The sequence below is a fragment of the Chiloscyllium punctatum genome, chromosome 34, assembly GCF_047496795.1.
Source record: "Chiloscyllium punctatum isolate Juve2018m chromosome 34, sChiPun1.3, whole genome shotgun sequence".
In the NCBI taxonomy this organism is placed as follows: domain Eukaryota; kingdom Metazoa; phylum Chordata; class Chondrichthyes; order Orectolobiformes; family Hemiscylliidae; genus Chiloscyllium; species Chiloscyllium punctatum.
Window position 1 is genome coordinate 56036695 of NC_092772.1, and position 19948 is coordinate 56056642.

General features: G+C 55.7%; 1 protein-coding gene across 2 annotated transcripts in view; it reads right to left on the reverse strand.

Moving 5' to 3' along the window:
* ethe1 (ETHE1 persulfide dioxygenase) overlaps positions 1 to 19948 on the reverse strand; it is a 28130-nt gene that overhangs the window by 1803 nt on the left and 6379 nt on the right. Inside the window, exons 2-6 of one of the 2 annotated variants that reach the window (XM_072553587.1) lie at positions 18554 to 18698; positions 12053 to 12201; positions 9328 to 9457; positions 8165 to 8254; positions 615 to 731 (exon numbers count right to left, since the gene is read on the reverse strand). In XM_072553587.1, coding sequence (XP_072409688.1) covers positions 615 to 731; positions 8165 to 8254; positions 9328 to 9457; positions 12053 to 12201; positions 18554 to 18698 — 631 coding nt within the window. The remainder of the gene's footprint in view (positions 1 to 614; positions 732 to 8164; positions 8255 to 9327; positions 9458 to 12052; positions 12202 to 18553; positions 18699 to 19948) is intronic. The other variant, XM_072553586.1, reaches the window with a different exon arrangement.

Consider the following 19948-nt stretch of genomic DNA (forward strand, 5'->3'; position numbering starts at 1 on the left):
CCATGCTAAATTGTCCCATAGTGCCCAGGGATGTGTAGGTTAGGGTGGATTGGCCATGCTAAATTGTCCCATAGTGTCCCAGGGATGTGCAGGTTAGGGTGGATTGGCCATGCTAAATTGTCCCATAGTGCCCAGGGATGTGTAGGTTAGGGTGGATTGGCCATGCTAAATTGTCCCATAGTGCCCAGGGATGTGTAGGTTAGGGTGGATTGGCCATGCTAAATTGTCCCATAGTGCCCAGGGATGTGCAGGTTAGGGTGGATTGGCCATGCTAAATTGTCCCATAGTGCCCAGGGATGTGCAGGTTAGGGTGGATTGGCCATGCTAAATTGTCCCATAGTGCCCAGGGATGTGCAGGTTAGGGTGGATTGGCCATGCTAAATTGTCCCATAGTGCCCAGGGATGTGCAGGTTAGGGTGGATTGGCCATGGGAAATGCAGAGTCACAGGGACATGGGAGTGATGTGCTTTGGGGAGGGGTGGTGGGGGTAATGTGAACCCGATGGGCCGAATGGCCTGCCTCCACACGCTGGGGATTCTATGATGGTCGAACACCTTTGTCTGTACAGTGCACCTTGCTGTTTTACACACCAGGAGCTGTGCAGGGTTTCTTACCAATCTGGGCTGGTTTGGGCAGTTTGAGATTGTTCATCAAGCTCACAAATTCTCTCAGGGGTTTGGTGAGGCGTGGATTCAGTCTCCTCTCCTCTTCCACTGTTGTCACAGTCTGTCCTGTTCGGGAAGTAACGGAATCACATTATCAAGTCATTCACCGCCCCCCCCCTCCTCCTCCAGCCTGTTACACAGGAACAGGAGGCCATTCAGCCCCCCCTTCTCCAGCCTGTTACACAGGAACAGGAGGCCATTCAGCCCCCCCTCCTCCAGCCTGTTGCACAGGAACAAGAGGAGGCCTTTCAGCCCCTCAAGCATGCCATGCTGTTCAATCACATCACGTCCAATTTGAAGGTTTGAAAGCTTTCCTGCTATTTTCAGGGGGATATCAGTGGGGTGGGGCGCATCGGTGGGGTGGGGCGGATAGCAGTGGGGAGGGGGGATATCAGTGGGCTGGGGCAGATAGCGGTGGGGAGCGGGGGATATCGGTGGGGTGGGGGGGATATCAGTGGGGTGGGGCGGATAGCGGTGGGGAGCGGGGGATATCGGTGGGGTGGAGGGGATATCAGTGGGGTGGGGCGGATAGCGGTGGGGAGGGGGGATATCAGTGGGCTGGGGCGGATAGCGGTGGGGAGGGGGGATATCAGTGGGCTGGGGCGGATAGCGGTGGGGAGCGGGGGATATCGGTGGGGAGGGAAGGATATCAGTGGGCTGGGGCGGATAGCGGTGGGGAGCGGGGGATATCGGTGGGGTGGGGGGGATATCAGTGGGGTGGGGCGGATAGCGGTGGGGAGTGGGGGATATCGGTGGGGTGGAGGGGATATTGGTGGGGTGGGTGTGCCCGGATTTCCCTGCCCCCTGAGAGTAAAGATGTCACCTGCATCCCTCACTGCACAGTCCGGCCTGGAATTTCAGGGGGGTCCCAGGCTATACCCACCCACCTGAGGAAACCCGTTCCCCTCTGTCGGTCCAATCAGATTCCCCTCCACATCATATCAATTCCCTTGATTTGACCCTATCGTCCCCACCTCTTTAACTCTCTAGACTCGAGGAAGTGGAAGGGAGAGGAGGGGGGGGGGTAAATGCCCCAGTCTTGTCACCCACTCTCGGATTCTAACCCCCTCAGTCTCAGGGGTCTGTCTGGTTAATCTCTACAGCTCCCATACCACCATCTCCTCCCCAACCCCTCCCCCCAATCACCCCCCTCACCAACCCAAACCCCCAATCCCAATCCCAACTCCAACCCCAACCCCAACTCCAACCCCAACTCCAACCCCAATCTCAAACCCAATCCCAACCCTAACCCCAATCCCAACCCCATCCCAAACCCCAACCCCATCCCCATCCTCAAGCCCATCCCCAACCCAAATCCCAAACCCAATCCCAACCCCAACCCCAATCCCAACTCCATCCCAAACTCCAACCCCATCCCAAACCCCATCCTAAACCCCAACCCCAACACCATCCCCAACCCCATCCATAACCCCATCCCCATCCCCAACCCCAACCCCATCCCCAACCCCAAACCCAACCCCAAACGCAATCCCAATAACAAACCCAATCCCAACCCCAATCCTAATCCCAACCCCAACCCTAATCCCAACCACAATCCCAACCCCAACCCCAACCCCAACCCCAATCCCAACCCCTACCCCAACCCAAACCCCATCCCCAACCCAACCCCAACCCCAATCCCATCCCCATCCCCAACTCCAACCCCAACCCAACCCCAATCCCAATACCAAACCCAATCCCAACCCTAATCCCAACCGCAATCCCAATACCAAACCCAACCCCAACCCAAACCCCATCCCCATCCCCATCCCCAACCCCAATCCCAACCCCAATCCCAACCCCAACCCCAACTCCAACTCCAACCCCAACCTCAATACCAACCCCAACCCCTATCCCAATCTGAACTCCAACCCCAACCACAATCCCAACCCCAACTCCAACCCAACCCCATCCCCAATCCTGACCTCAATCCCAAGCCCAACCTCAATCCCAACCCCAACTCCAAGCCCAATCACAACCCCAACGCCAATCCAAACCCCAACTCCAACCCCCAACTCCAACCCAATCCCCAACCCCATCCCCATCCCCAATCCCCAACCCCATCCCCAACGCCATCCCCAATCCCAACCCCATTAACAATCCCATCCCCATCCCGATCCCCATCCCCAATCCCAACTCCAACCCCATCCCTAACCTCAACCCCATCCCCAACCCCAACCCCATCCCCAGCCCCAACTCCTACCCCATCCCCAGTCCAAACACCAATCCCAACCCCAACCCCATCCCCAACCCCAACTCCTACCCCATCCCCATCCCCATTCCCATCCCCATCCCCATTCCCATCCCCAACCCCATCCCCAACCCAACCCCATCCCCATCCCCATCCCCAACCCCATCCCCATCCCCAACCCCATCCCCAACCCCGACTCCAACCCCAACCCCAATCCCAACCCTAACCCCATCCCCAACCCCAACCCCAGTTCCTACCCTATCCCCATCCCCAACCCCAACCCCAACCCCAATCCCAACCCCATCCCCAACCCCATCCCCAACCCCAATCCCAACCCCATCCCCAACTCCAACCCCAACCCAAACCTCAACCCCAACCTCAATACCAACCCCAACTCCTATCCCAACCGCAATTCCAATCCCAACTCCAACCCCAACCACAATCCCAACCCCATTCCCAACCCCAACCCCAAAGCTGGTATTACTGCTCCTGAGAGCAGAGGGCCTGAGCTCCAATCAGGAAGCACAGAGAGAGAGACATAGAGAGTGAGAAAAATAGAGAGAGAGAATGTGAGAGAGAGAGGCATAGAGAGTGAGAAAGAGAGAATGTGTGAGAGAGACAAAGAGTGAGAGACAGAGAGAAAGAATGAGAGAGAGAATGAGAAAGAGGGAGAGGGAGGGATAGAGGGAGGGATGGAAGGGGGATTAGATGGAGAGAGAGAGGACAGGAGGGGGAGTGGGGGAGGGGAGGACAGAGGGGGGAGATGGAGAGGAGGGAAAGGGACTGGGAGAGGCGGATAGGGCGAGGAGGGAGGGGAGAGGAGGGAGGATGGGGAGGAAGGGGGAGGGGGAGGGGGAGAGGCGGATGGGGAGAGGGAGGTTTCCGACACTGCTCAGTCGGAGCCAGCAGCTTCCCGGAGAAACGTGTTTGTCTGTGAATTCCCGAAACATTTCTCCCTGAGTCAGAAATCTCAGTTTCCCGAAACCAGGCCAGCGGGAATCCCCTGAGTGGAGGAGAGGGAGTGAAATTCCAAATTTCACTCAAACACCTAATCTCTATCTTCACCATTTCACTTCAGCCTGCCCACCCACACCACACGCCCACTCTGAAGGGGTATTAACTCGCCCTGAGAGAATGGCACCACTTGTACTGCCCATGGTGTCTCCCCTGGTCAGTATACCTACCTTCCACATGGCATGAGCAGGAGGGTTAAAGCAGAGAGATGTACAGCACGGAAACAGACCCTTCGGCCCAACCCGTCCATGCTGACCCAGATATCCCAACCCAATCTAGTCCCACCTGCCAGCACCCGGCCCATATCCCTCCAAACCCTTCCTATTCATATACCCATCCAGATGCCTCTTAAATGTTGTAATTGTACCAGCCTCCACCACATCCTCTGGCAGCTCATTCCATACACGTACCACACTCTGTGTGAAAACGTTGTCCCTTAGGTCTCTTTTATATCTTTCCCCTCTCACCCTAAACCTATGCCCTCTGAGCCCAGGGAAAAGACTTTGCCTATTTACCCTATCCATGTCCCTCATGATTTTATAAACCTCTATAAGGTCACCCCTCAGCCTCCGACGCTCCAGGGAAAACAGCCCCAGCCTGTTCAGCCTCTCCCTGTAGCTCAGATCCTCCAACCCTGGCAACATCCTTGTAAATCTTTTCTGAACCCTTTCAAGTTTCACAACATCTTTCCGATGGGAAGGAGACCAGAATTGCACACAATATTCCAACAGTGGCCTAACCAATGTCCAGTACAGCCGCAACACGACCTCCCAACTCCTGTACTCAATACTCTGACCAATAAAGAAAAGCATACCAAACGCCTTCTTCACTATCCTATCTACCTGTGACTCCACTTTCGAGGAACTATGAACCTGCACTCCAAGGTCTCTTTGTTCAGCAACACTCCCTAGGATCTTACCATTAAGTGTATAAGTCCTGTTAAGATTTGCTTTCCCAAAATACAGCACCTCACATTTATCTGAATTAAACTCCATCTGCCACCCATTGGCCCAGGTGATCATGGGATTTAACTTTGGAATGGTTAAGCGATCTCCTGGAGCTCCACCAGGAGTAGGCGCTATTGAGAGCCGATGCATGTTGAACAGACTCTTAAGTGGGAACAGTGTGTATCTTTGGTGGAGGGAGGGCCATTGGGAAAGGGAGGGGGATAGCATGGAACCCACATGGTCATTCCATATCGGCATTATAAATCGTTCCTCGTTTATCCTTAACCTCCCTTCCTGTTTGCAATGATCTGATGCTGATGGAATGTGGCATCCCATTTGATGATCTTTGGGCTGTCTGTGCGTATCACGTGCAATCGAGGAAATCCTGTCCATCGGGAAGCTGGTCGGCTGAAGGTGGCCATTTTGTTGGTCTCCCTCAATCCTGACCCCAATGGCTCATTCCCCCCCCCCCCCCCCCCCCCCAATGTCCGGACCCTCTCAAGGGGGTAACGAGGGACAGGCAATAAATGCTGGGCCCAGCCCACATCCCACCAAATGAATAAACAAAAATGAATTAAAATAAAGACTGGATAGGCCGGGACATTTTTCCACTGGAGCGTAGGTGGTTGAGAGGTGGCCTGGAGGGATATGGGCCGGGTGCTGGCAGGTGGGACTAGATTGGGTTGGGATATCTGGGTCGGCATGGACGGGTTGGGCCGAAGGGTCTGATTCCATGCTGTACATCTCTATGACTCTACAATGGAGGTTCATAAAATAATGGCCGGGTGGGGGGGGGGTATGGACGGAGTTAATGGTAGGTACCTTTTCCCAAGCGTGGAGGGATTTCAAGACCAAGGGGTAGATGGTTAAGGTGAGAGGAGAGAGATTTAAAAAAGACAATTGTTTTAACAAAGAGGTTGGTTCATGTTTGGACTGAACTTTCTGAGGAAGTGGGGGGGGGTGTGGGGACAGTGACAACGTTTAAACGACATTTTGATAAGGACATGAATAGGCAAGGGTTGGAGGGAGATGGGGTAAGAGTAGGCAGGTGTGGGACGGGTTTAGTTTGGGATAAGGGTCGGTATGGACTGGTTGGGCCGAAGGGTCTGTTTCCGTGCTTTAGGGCGATGACTCTGACTCTGAAACAATGTCCAACTTATATCTGGGGTGCCTCAGGGTTACTGACATGGACAGCAACATGTCCATTCAGATTTTGAAAGAACGTGAAGCAATCTTTTTGGAGGTTTTCGAAGGTTTAGAGGGGTGCGGGAAGTTGGAAGGATATTGCTTCTTGCGAAGGAGATCAGAATCAAAGGTTCAGCGTAAAAACAACGCAGTTAAGGTGAGGATGAAGAATGCTTACTTGCCGAGAGGCATAAATCTGAGGAACTCCCTTCTCTGTGAGCCAGAGGATCAGTGAGCACTTTCGAGGCTGGGCTGGGGACAATATTAAGTGAGGACTTGGTGTCGGAGCTTGGGTTTGACAAGAGTCACGGAACTCCAGCAGTAACTAACTCAGACAACACAAAACCTGGAAGGATTGGAAAGAGTGAGGACGCAGGCACATGGGATGAAGTCAATACAGGTGGTAGGACAGGTGGAGGGGGCAGGAAAGGAGGGGGTTGCGATGGGTCAGTGGTTAGCACAGCTGCCTCACAGCGCCAGGGACCCCGGTTTGATTCAAGTCTCGGATTACTGTCTGTGTGGATTTGTACATTCTCCCCGTGTCTGTGTGGGTTTCCTCCTGGTGCTCCGGTTTCCTCCCACAGTCCAAAGATGTGTAGGTTAGGGTGGATTGGCCATGTCAAATTGTCCCATAGTGTCCAGGGATGTGTAGGTTAGGGTGGATTGGCCATGCTAAATTGTCCCATAGTGTCCAGGGATGTGCAGGTTAGGGTGGATTGGCCATGCTAAATTGTCCCATAGTGCCCAGGGATGTGCAGGTTAGGGTGGATTGGCCATGCTAAATTGCCCCATAGTGCCCAGGGATGTGCAGGTTAGGGTGGAGTGGCCATACTAAATTGGCCCATAGAGCCCAGGGATGTGCAGATTAGGGTGGATTGGCCATGCTAAATTGTCCCATAGTGTCCAGGGATGTGCAGGTTAGGGTGGATTGGCCGTGCTAAATTGTCCCATAGTGCCCAGGGATGTGCAGGTTAGGGTGGATTGGCCGTGCTAAATTGTCCCATAGTGCCCAGGGATGTGCAGGTTAGGGTGGATTGGCCGTGCTAAATTGTCCCATAGTGTCCAGGGGGGTGCAGGTTAGGGTGGATTGGCCATGCTAAATTGTCCCATAGTGCCCAGGAATGTGTAGGTTAGGGTGGATTGGCCATGCTAAATTGTCCCATAGTGCCCAGGAATGTGTAGGTTAGGGTGGATTGGCCATGCTAAATTGTCCCATAGTGCCTCGGGATGTGTAGGTTAGGGTGGATTGGCCATGCTAAATTGCCCCATAGTGCCCAGGGATGTGTAGGTTAGGGTGGATTGGCCATGCTAAATTGTCCCATAGTGCCCAGGGATGTGCAGGTTAGGGTGGATTGGCCATGCTAAATTGTCCCATAGTGCCCAGGGATGTGCAGGTTAGGGTGGATTGGCCATGGGAAATTGTCCCATAGTGCCCAGGGATGTGTAGGTTAGGGTGGATTGGCCATGCTAAATTGTCCCATAGTGCTCAGGGATGTGCAGGTTAGGGTGGATTGGCCGTGCTAAATTGTCCCATAGTGCCCAGGGATGTGTAGGTTAGGGTGGATTGGCCATGCTAAATTGTCCCATAGTGCTCAGGGATGTGCAGGTTAGGGTGGATTGGCCATGGGAAATTGTCCCATAGTATCCAACAATGTGCAGGTTAGGGTGGATTGGTCATGGGAAATGTGGGGATGGGATGCTCTTCAGAAGGTCAGTGTTGACTTGATGGGCTGAATGGCCTGCTTCCACACTGCAGGGAATCAATGATGAATAGAGCACCTTTTGTCCTGAACAGAACGTGGGGTGCAAGGGCAGGAGAGGTGATGGTGAACTTGGACAAGACATGATTTAGACTTCAAACAAAACCAGCCATTGAGCGCTCTCCCCAGGGGGTGATTCACTCTGATTTCTCTCTCCAGCTGCTGAGCTTTTCCAGCAACTTCTGCCTTTGTGTCCGATTTCCAGCACCCTGTTTGACCAGAGCCAGAGAGTTCCATCGGGTCGGGATGGGATCTGACTGTCTCGGTGAGAGTGATGGGGGAGAGAAACCGAACGTCCTCATCCAGTCAGGCCCACGACATGATTCCAGATCCACAGCAAGGCCCTTGGGGCAATTAGGGACGGCCAGTGGTTCTCAGTCCGTGTGAGAGTGCAACACCAACCTGTGTAGTCATGGGCAGGGTACAGGAGACAGTCGGGAGGGAGAGTGAAGATCTTCTGGTGGACAGAATGGTACAGAGCCTCGGGATCACCTGGAAAGACATCCCGAGAGAGACAGAATTACAGACGAGTTGTGAAAACGCTCCATAGGACAGACATTCCTGCACAGCAAGATCCCGTAAGCGGCAAACAGCCCCCACAGACTCTCCACAGCGACGGCAGCCGGGGCGGATTATTGGGCCGAAGACACATCGGAAAATGGCCTTTCCTGATCTCCCGGAACGACAGGGTAGTGTTCCCCCTCAAGTACATTCGGAGGGTCAGTGCTGAGGGAGTGGGCACTGTCGGAGGGTCAGTGCTGAGGGAGTGCCGCACTGTCGGAGGGTCAGTGCTGAGGGAGTGCCGCACTGTCGGAGGGTCAGTGCTGAGGGAGTGCCGCACTGTCGGAGGGTCAGTGCTGAGGGAGTGCTGCACTGTCGGAGGGTCAGTGCTGAGGGAGCGCCGCACTGTCGGAGGGTCAATGCTGAGGGAGTGCCGCACTGTCGGAGGGTCAGTGCTGAGGGAGCGCCGCACTGTCAGAGGGTCAGTGCTGAGGGAGTGCCGCACGGTCGGAGGGTCAGTGCTGAGGGAGTGGGCACTGTCAGTGGGTCAGTGCTGAGGGAGTGGGCACTGTCAGAGGGTCAGTGCTGAGGGAGTACCGCACTGTCGGAGGGTCAGTGCTGAGGGAGTGCTGCACTGTCGGAGGGTCAGTGCTAAGGGAGTGCCGCACTGTCAGAGGGTCAGTGCTGAGGGAGTGCCGCACTGTCAGAGGGTCAGTGCTGAGGGAGTGCTGCACTGTCGGAGGGTCAGTGCTAAGGGAGTGCCGCACTGTCAGAGGGTCAGTGCTGAGGGAGTGCCGCACTGTCGGAAGGTCAGTGCTGAGGGAGTGCCGCACTGTCGGAGGGTCAGTGCTGAGGGAGTGGGCACAGCCGGAGGGTCAGTGCTGAGGGAGCACCGCACTGTCGGAGGGTCAGTGCTGAGGGAGTGCCGCACTGTCGGAGGGTCAGTGCTGAGGGAGTGGGCACTGCCGGAGGGTCAGTGCTGAGGGAGCACCGCACTGTCGGAGGGTCAGTGCTGAGGGAGGGCTGCACTGTCGGAGGGTCAGTGCTAAGGGAGTGGAGCTTACCTTGTTGAAAATCAGTCCGTCCGCAGCCTCGGATGAGCAGAGCATCTCCGGTGAATGCCATGGATTTGTCATTGAGCACAAAGGTGAGGCAGCCATCCGTGTGTCCTGGGGTGGAAAGTGTCTCCAGAAACTAGGCAGAGTGAGAAACGACGCAAACACTGATAGAACAATCTGCTCCTGAAGGGAATCCCAAATCTATCCACTCCACACGATATCAACTCAGTTAGACCCACACTCGGAGCACTGTGCACAGTTCCAGTCTCCGTATCCCTCAGTCAGACCCACACTCGGAGCACTGTGCACAGTTCCAGTCTCCGTATCCCTCGGTTAGACCCACACTCGGAGCACCGTGCACAGTTCCAGTCTCCATATCCCTCGGTTAGACCCACACTCGGAGCACTGTGCACAGTTCCAGTCTCCGTATCCCTCAGTTAGACCCACACTCGGAGCACTGTGCACAGTTCCAGTCTCTGTATCCCTCCGTTAGACCCACACTCGGAGCACTGTGCACAGTTCCAGTCTCTGTATCCCTCAGTCAGTCCCACACTCGGAGCACTGTGCACAGTTCCAGTCTCCGTATCCCTCCGTTAGACCCACACTCGGAGCACTGTGCACAGTTCCAGTCTCCATATCCCTCGGTTAGACCCACACTCGGAGCACTGTGCACAGTTCCAGTCTCCGTATCCCTCAGTTAGACCCACACTCGGAGCACTGTGCACAGTTCCAGTCTCTGTATCCCTCCGTTATACCCACACTCGGAGCACTGTGCACAGTTCCAGTCTCCGTATCCCTCAGTCAGACACACACTCGGAGCACTGTGCACAGTTCCAGTCTCCGTATCCCTCCGTTAGACCCACACTCGGAGCACTGTGCACAGTTCCAGTCTCTGTATCCCTCAGTTAGACCCACACTCGGAGCACTGTGCACAGTTCCACTCTCCGTATCCCTCAGTTAGACCCACACTCGGAGCACTGTGCACAGTTCCAGTCTCTGTATCCCTCAGTCAGACCCACACTCGGAGCACTGTGTACAGTTCCAGTCTCCGTATCCCTCAGTTAGACCCACACTCGGAGCACTGTGCACAGTTCCAGTCCCTGTATCCCTCAGTTAGACCCACACTCGGAGCACTGTGCACAGTTCCAGTCCCTGTATCCCTCAGTCAGTCCCACACTCGGAGCACTGTGCACAGTTCCAGTCTCCGTATCCCTCAGTTAGACCCACACTCGGAGCACTGTGCACAGTTCCAGTTTCCGTATCCCTCAGTTAGACCCACACTCGGAGCACTGTGCACAGTTCCTGTCTCTGTATCCCTCAGTTAGACCCACACTCGGAGCACTGTGCACAGTTCCAGTCTCTGTATCCCTCAGTCAGACCCACACTCGGAGCACTGTGCACAGTTCCAGTTTCCGTATCCCTCAGTCAGACCCACACTCGGAGCACTGTGCACAGTTCCAGTCCCTGTATCCCTCAGTTAGACCCACACTCGGAGCACTGTGCACAGTTCCAGTCTCTGTATCCCTCAGTCAGACCCACACTCGGAGCACTGTGCACAGTTCCAGTCCCTGTATCCCTCAGTTAGACCCACACTCGGAGCACTGTCCACAGTTCCAGTCTCTGTATCCCTCAGTCAGACCCACACTCGGAGCACTGTGCACAGTTCCAGTCCCTGTATCCCTCAGTCAGACCCACACTCGGAGCACTGTGCACAGTTCCAGTCTCTGTATCCCTCAGTCAGACCCACACTCGGAGCACTGTGCACAGTTCCAGTCCCTGTATCCCTCAGTTAGACCCACACTCGGAGCACTGTGCACAGTTCCACTCTCCGTATTCCTCAGTTAGACCCACACTCGGACCACTGTGCGCAGTTCAAGTCTCCGAATCCCTCAGTCAGACCCACACTCGGAGCACTGTGCACAGTTCCACTCTCCGTATCCCTCAGTTAGACCCACTCTTGGAGCACTGTGCACAGTTCCAGTCACCGTATCCCTCAGTTAGACCCACACTCGGAGCACTGTGCACAGTTCCACTCTTCGTATTCCTCAGTTAGACCCACACTCGGAGCACTGTGCACAGTTCCACTCTCCGTATTCCTCAGTTAGACCCACACTCGGAGCACTGTGCACAGTTCCACTCTCCGTATTCCTCAGTTAGACCCACACTCGGAGCACTGTGCACAGTTCCAGTCTCCGTATCCCTCCGTTAGACCCACACTCGGAGCACTGTTCACAGTTTCAGTCTCCGTATCCCTCAGTCAGACCCACACTCGGAGCACTGTGCACAGTTCCAGTCTCCGTATCCCTCAGTCAGACCCACACTCGGAGCACTGTGCACAGTTCCAGTCTCTGTATCCCTCCGTTAGACCCACACTCGGAGCACTGTGCACAGTTCCAGTCTCTGTATCCCTCCATTAGACCCACACTCGGAGCACTGTGCACAGTTCCAGTCTCTGTATCCCTCCGTTAGACCCACACTCAGAGCACTGTGCCCAGTTCCAGTCTCTGTATCCCTCCGTTAGACCCACACTGGGACGATGACGTTGTTGCCAGGACAAGGTGAAAGAAGAGGCTGTGGGGCTGACCTGAGTGAGGTCTTCACAATTCTGGGAGGGGTTTCGATTGTGAAGATGTAAACATGTTTCTCCTTGTTGGCGGGTTTTGGGGGGGCGACAGTGGAGGTGTGGCTTGTGAACTAGAATGAGGATCCATTGATAGATTGATTTACTTACAAATTTGCCAAAGTTAATGGTATCCCCTTCCTTGATGTGCACATCAGCCTGTGCTCCACTGTCCTTTGCAATGACACTTTGACATCCAATCAGCATCTTCTTGAGGAAGCCTGTCCCAGTCACATGATCTGCATGGCAATGGGTATTGGCTGCAGACAGAACAGGAAGCCATCAATACTGACCCTGTGACAGTGCGGCACTCCCTCAGCACTGATCCTCCGACAGTGCCCACTCCCTCAGCACTGACCCTCCGGCAGTGCCCACTCCCTCAGCACTGATCCTCCGACAGTGCCCACTCCCTCAGCACTGATCCTCCGACAGTGTCCACTCCCTCAGCACTGATCCTCCGACAGTGCGGCCCTCCCTCAGCACTGACCCTCCGACAGTGCGGCACTCCCTCAGCACTGACCCTCCGACAGTGCGGCACTCACTCAGCACTGATCCTCCGACAGTGCGGCACTCCCTCAGCACTGACCCTCCGACAGTGCGGCACTCCCTCAGCACTGACCCTCCGACAGTGCGGCACTCCCTCAGCACTGACCCTCCGACAGTGCGGCACTCCCTCAGCACTGACCCTCCGACAGTGCAGCACTCCCTCAGCACTGACCCTCCGACAGTGCAGCACTCCCTCAGCACTGACCCTCCGACAGTGCCCACTCCCTCAGCACTGACCCTCCGACAGTGCGGCGCTCCCTCAGCACTGACCCTCCGACAGTGCGGTACTCCCTCAGTACTGACCCTCCGACAGTGCGGTACTCCCTCAGCACTGACCCTCCGACAGTGCCCACTCCCTCAGCACTGACCCTCTGACAGTGCGGCACTCCCTCAGCACTGACCCTCCGACAGTGCCCACTCCCTCAGCACTGACCCTCCGACAGTGCGGCACTCCCTCAGCACTGACCCTCTGACAGTGCCCACTCCCTCAGCACTGACCCTCCGACAGTGACCACTCCCTCAGCACTGACCCTCCGACATGTTAGTGAATATTTGCCTCGATGTGCTTTTATTGGGATTGAGATACATTCCCAGCAGGCATTACTGGGCAATAAGTTGATTGTGAGGGAGGGAATTCCAGGATTGTGACCCAGGAAGGAATGGCTGATATATTTCCAAGTCGGGAGGGTGAGGGGCTTGGAGGGGAACTTTTAGGGGGTGTGGTGTTCCCATGTACCTGCTACCCCTTGTCCTTCTCAATGGAAGGGAGCGTCGGTGGGGGGAGGGAGGGGATGGTACACACTGCTGTTACTGAGTGTCGGTGGGGGGAGGGAGGGGATGGTACACACTGCTGTTACTGAGTGTCGGTGGGGGGAGGGAGGGGACGGTACACACTGCTGTTACTGAGCGTCGGTGGGGGGAGGGAGGGGATGGTACACACTGCTGTTACTGAGTGTCGGTGGGGGAGGGAGGGGATGGTACACACTGCTGTTACTGAGGGTCGGTGGGGGAGGGAGGGGATGGTACACACTGCTGTTACTGAGCGTCGGTGGGGGGAGGGAGGGGATGGTACACACTGCTGTTACTGAGCGTCGGTGGGGGAGGGAGGGGATGGTACACACTGCTGTTACTGAGCGTCGGTGGGAGGGAGGGAGGGGATGGTACACACTGCTGTTACTGAGGGTCGGTGGGGGGAGGGAGGGGATGGTACACGCTGTTACTGAGGGTCGGTGGGGGGAGGGAGGGGATGGTACACACTGCTGTTACTGAGTGTCGGTGGGGGGGGAGGGAGGGGATGGTACACACTGCTGTTACTGAGGGTCGGTGGGGGGAGGGAGGGGATGGTACAGACTGCTGTTACTGAGGGTGGCGGGGGGAGGGAGGGGATGGTACACACTGCTGTTACTGAGTGTCGGTGGAGGGAGGGAGGGGATGGTACACACTGCTGTTACTGAGTGTCGGTGGGGGGGGAGGGAGGGGATGGTACACACTGCTGTTACTGAGCGTCGGTGGGGGAGGGAGGGGATGGTACACACTGCTGTTACTGAGCGTCGGTGGGGGAGGGAGGGGATGGTACACACTGCTGTTACTGAGCGTCAGTGGGGGAGGGAGGGGATGGTACACACTGCTGTTACTGAGGGTCGGTGGGGGAGGGAGGGGATGGTACACACTGCTGTTACTGAGGGTCGGTAGGGGGAGGGAGGGGATGGTACACACTGCTGTTACTGAGGGTCGGTGGGGGAGGGAGGGGATGGTACACACTGCTGTTACTGAGGGTCGGTGGGGGGAGGGAGGGGATGGTACACACTGCTGTTACTGAGGGTCGGTAGGGGGAGGGAGGGGATGGTACACACTGCTGTTACTGAGGGTCGGTGGGGGAGGGAGGGGATGGTACACACTGCTGTTACTGAGGGTCGGTGGGGGGAGGGAGGGGATGGTACACACTGCTGTTACTGAGCGTCGGTGGGGGAGGGAGGGGATGGTACACACTGCTGTTACTGAGGGTCGGTAGGGGGAGGGAGGGGATGGTACACACTGCTGTTACTGAGCGTCAGTGGGGGAGGGAGGGGATGGTACACACTGCTGTTACTGAGGGTCAGGGAGGGAGGGGATGGTACACACTGCTGTTACTGAGGGTCAGTGGGGGAGGGAGGGGATGGTACACACTGCTGTTACTGAGGGTCGGTGGGTGAGGGAGGGGATGGTACACACTGCTGTTACTGAGCGTCGGTGGGGGAGGGAGGGGATGGTACACACTGCTGTTACTGAGGGTGGGGGGGGGGAGGGAGGGGATGGTACACACTGCTGTTACTGAGCGTCGGTGGGGGGGAGGGAGGGGATGGTACACCCTACTGTTACTGAGGGTCGGTGGGGGGAGGGAGGGGATGGTATACACTGCTGTTACTGAGTGTCGGTGGGGGGGGGGGATGGTACACACTGCTGTTACTGAGTGTCGGTGGGGGGAGGGAGGGGATGGTACACACTGCTGTTACTGAGGGTCGGTGGGGGGAGGGAGGGGATGGTACACACTGCTGTTACTGAGGGTCGGTGGGGGGAGGGAGGGGATGGTACACACTGCTGTTACTGAGGGTCGGTGGGGGGAGGGAGGGGATGGTACACACTGCTGTTACTGAGTGTCGGTGGGGGGGAGGGAGGGGATGGTACACACTGCTGTTACTGAGGGTCGGTGGGGGGAGGGAGGGGATGGTACACACTGCTGTTACTGAGGGTCGGTGGGGGAGGGAGGGGATGGTACACACTGCTGTTACTGAGGGTCAGTGGGGGGAGGGAGGGGATGGTATACACTGTTGTTACTGAGGGTCTGTGGGGGGAGTGAGGGGATGGTACACACTGCTGTTACTGAGCGTCGGTGGGGGGAGGGAGGGGATGGTACACACTGCTGTTACTGAGGGTCGGTGGGGGGAGGGAGGGGATGGTACACACTGCTGTTACTGAGGGTCGGTGGGGGGAGGGAGGGGATGGTACACACTGCTGTTACTGAGTGTCGGTGGGGGGGAGGGAGGGGATGGTACACACTGCTGTTACTGAGGGTCGGTGGGGGGAGGGAGGGGATGGTACACACTGCTGTTACTGAGCGTCGGTGGGGGGAGGGAGGGGATGGTACACACTGCTGTTACTGAGGGTCGGTGGGGGAGGGAGGGGATGGTACACACTGCTGTTACTGAGGGTCGGTGGGGGGGGGGGAGGGGATGGTACACACTGCTGTTACTGAGGGTCGGTGGGGGGAGGGAGGGGATGGTACACACTGCTGTTACTGAGGGTCGGTGGGGGAGGGAGGGGATGGTACACACTGCTGTTACTGAGGGTCGGTGGGGGGAGGGAGGGGATGGTACACACTGCTGTTACTGAGGGTCGGTGGGGGGAGGGAGGGGATGGTACACAGTGCTGTTACTGAGGGTCGGTGGGGGAGGGAGGGGATGGTATACACTGCTGTTACTGAGGGTCTGTGGGGGGAGGGAGGGGATGGTATACACTGCTGTTACTGAGTGTCGGTGGGGGGAGGGAGGGGATGGTACACACTGCTGTTACTGAGGGTCGGTGTGGGGGGAGGGAGGGGATGGTACACACTGCTGTTACTGAGGGTCGGGGGGGGAGTGAGGGGATGGTACACACTGCTGTTACTGAGGGTCGGTGGGGGGGAGGGAGGGGATGGTACACACTGCTGTTACTGAGGGTCGGTGGGGGAGGGAGGGGATGGTACACACTGCTGTTACTGAGGGTCAGTGGGGGGAGGGGATGGTACACACTGCTGTTACTGAGGGTCAGTGGGGGGAGGGAGGGGATGGTATACACTGCTGTTACTGAGGGTCTGTGGGGGGAGTGAGGGGATGGTACACACTGCTGTTACTGAGGGTCGGTGGGGGGGAGGGAGGGGATGTTACACACTGCTGTTACTGAGGGTCGGTGGGGGAGGGAGGGGATGGTACACACTGCTGTTACTGAGGGTCGGTGGGGGGAGGGAGGGGATGGTACACACTGCTGTTACTGAGGGTCGGTGGGGGAGGGAGGGGATGGTACACACTGCTGTTACTGAGGGTCGGTGGGGGAGGGAGGGGATGGTACACACTGCTGTTACTGAGGGTCAGTGGGGGGAGGGGATGGTACACACTGCTGTTACTGAGCGTCGGTGGGGGAGGGAGGGGATGTTTGTGGGTGTGGGGCCAATCTAGCGGGGGGCTGCTTTGTCCCTGGATGGTGTCGAGCTTCTTGAGTATGGTTGGAGCTGCCCCCATCCCGGGGCAAGTGGGGAGTATTCCCTCACCCTCCTGCCTTGGGCCTTGTCGATGGTGGGACAGGCTTTGGGGGGGAGTCAGGAGGGGAGTTACTCGCTGCAGGATTCCCAGCCTCTGACCTGCTCTTGGAGCCGCTGTGTTTATGTGGTGGGGGGGGTCCAGTTGGGATTCTGCTCCATGGTAACCCCCAGGATGGTGACAGTGGGGGGATTCAGTGATGGGGACACCACTGAATGTGGAGGGATATTTACACTTCTTGCGGTCGGTTGGAATTCTGGAGAGGTGTCTGAATAGGACGGGTGTAGAAGGATAGGGGCCAAGTGCTGGCAAATGGGACTAGATTGGGTTGGGATATGTGGTCAGCATGGACGGGTTGGACCGAAGGGCCTGTTTCTACGCTGTACCTCTCCAACCTGTCAGGTTGCTCTTGTAAATCCTTACTTTGCCATCACTTTGTTCCCATTTCTCGATCCCTGATGGTTATTCATCATTGTTGAACGGCTGATGGAAACTTTGATGATCCCCTTTCTCAACTACGGGCCCACCCACTGCCCCAGAGACAAGGCCACCTGGAAGGAAGCTTCTCTGAAAGGGAGCAAACGCATCCTGACCTGGGGGGGGGAGTGACCAGGGAAGGGGGAGAGAGAGAGAGAGAGAGAGAGAGAGAGACAGACAGAGAGAGAGAGAGAGAGAGAAGCAAGTACTGGTCTCAGAGAGGCTCACAGTGTGGGGGGAGGGGGTATTCAGACTGGGAAAGTGCTGGCGTTGGGATTTGGGGATTTTAGTCATCTCAGGACAGGGATTCCCCGGCTGATTTTCAGGAACTGAGATTTCCCAATGCTGGGGGAATGTCAGTCCTTCAAGTCCAGGCACATTGGGCCCCAGTGATACACACTCACCAGTGGGGAGGACAGTTTACTTCCCATCTGTAAGTGTAGAGGGAGCTTTACTCTGTATCTAACCCCGTGCTGTCCCTGTCCTGGGAGTGTTTGATGGGGGACAGTGTAGAAGGAGCTTTACTCTGTATCTAACCCCGTGCTGTTCCTGTCCTGGGAGTGTTTGATGGGGGACAGTGTAGAGGGAGCTTTACTCTGTATCTAACCCCATCCTGTCCCTGTCCTGGGAGTGATGGATGGGGGACAGTGTAGAGGGAGCCTTACTCTGTATCTAACCCCCGTGCTGTCCCTGTCCTGGGAGGGTTTGATGGGGGGACAGTGTAGAAGGAGCTTTACTCTGTATCTAACCCCGTGCTGTTCCTGTCCTGGGAGTGTTTGATGGGGGACAGTGTAGAGGAAGCTTTACTCTGTATCTAACCCCGTCCTGTCCCTGTCCTGGGAGTGATGGATGGGGGACAGTGTAGAGGGAGCCTTACTCTGTATCTAACCCCCTGCTGTCCCTGTCCTGGGAGTATTTGATGGGGGACAGTGTAGAGGGAGCCTTACTCTGTATCTAACCACGTGCTGTCCCTGTCCTGGGAGTGTTTGATGGGGGACAGTGCAGAGGGAGCCTTACTCTGTATTTAACCCCGTGCTGTCCATGTCCTGGGAGTGTTTGATGGTGGGACAGTGTAGAGGAAGCCTTACTCTGTATCTAACCCCGTGCTGTCCCTGTTCTGGGAGTGTTTGATGGTGGGACAGTGTAGAGGGAGCCTTACTCTGTATCTAACCCCGTGCTGTCCCTGTCCCTGGGAGTGTTTGATGAGGGGACAGTGTAGAGGGAGCTTTACTCTGTATCTAACCCCGTGCTGTCCCTGTCCTGGAGGGTTGAGTCGGTTCAGAGGAGAGTGTTTGTGTGATTACTTGCAATTGCTCACCTGCATAAATCAGTTTCAATCCCAGATCCTCAATGAGTTTCACATCACGATTTACTTCCTCAATCACTGGATCAATGAGAACAGCCTGCCCACTCTCGGAGTCCGCCAACAGGTAGGTGTAGGTGCAACTAATCTTCTCAAAGAGCTGAAACCGTGAGATCGTTTGAAAGAGTAATGATGGGTTTGAGATATACTGTCGAAAGTGTTCAGGTGTATGTGTGTTTGTATGTGTGAATATGTAAGTGTGTGTGTGAGTGTGTGTCTGCACGTGTGAGTCTGTGTGTGTGTGAATGTGTGTGTATGTCTCTGTGAGTGTGTGTGAATGTGAGTGTGTGTGAGTATGAGCGTGTGTAAGTGTGTCTGTGTGTCAGAGTCTGTGTGAGTGTGTGTGTTTATGTGAGTGTGTGTATGTGAGTGTGTGTGTGTGTGAGTGTATATGTGAGAGTGTGTTTGTGAGTGTGTGCGTGTGTATGTGAGTGGGTGTGTGTGTGTATGTGAGTGTGTGTGTATACGTGAGTGTGTGTATGTGAGTGTGTGTGTGTGTGTGAGTGTATATGTGAGAGTGTGTTTGTGAGTGTGTGCGTGTGTATGTGAGTGTGTGTGTGAGTGGGTGTGTGTGTGTATGTGAGTGTGTGTGTATACGTGAGTGTGTGTGCCTGTGTGTGTGTGAGTGTACGTGTGTGTGAGTGTGCGTGTGTGAGGGTGTGTATGTATGTGTGTGCATGTGAGTGTGTCTGTGTACGTGGGCGGGTGAGTGTGTGAGTATGTGTGAGAGTGTATGTGTGAGTGTGTGAGTATGTGTGTGTGCCTGTGAGTGTGTGTGTGAGTGTGCATTGTGTGCGTGCCTGTCTGTGAGTGTGTGTGAGTGTGCATGTGAGTGGGTGTATGTGTGTGTGGATGTATGTGTGCATGTGTATGAGTGTGTGTGTTTGCGTGTGTATGTATGTGTGTGTGCATGTGAGGGTGTATGTGTGTATGTATGTGTGTATGTATGTGAGTGTGTATGTGTGCGCGTGTGTGTGCGCGAGTGTGTGCACAAATGTGTGTGTGTGGGTGTGTATATGTGTGTGTGCATTGTGTATGTGAGTATGTGTGTGAATATGTGTGTATGTATGTGTGTATGAGTGTGTATGTGTGACTGTGTGTGTGTGAGTGTGCATTGTGTGCGTATGTGTGTGTGAGTGTGTGTGCACATGTATGTGTGTATATGTGAGTGTGTCTGAGTAAGTGTGAGTGTGTATGTATGTGAGTGTGTGTGTGCATGTGTGTGTGTATGTATGGGTGTGTGTGTATATGTCTGAGTATGTCTATGAGTGTGTGTGCGTGTGTCTGTGCATGAGTATGTGTCTGCGAGTGTGTATGTATATGAGTGTGATTGTGTGCGTGTGAGTGTGT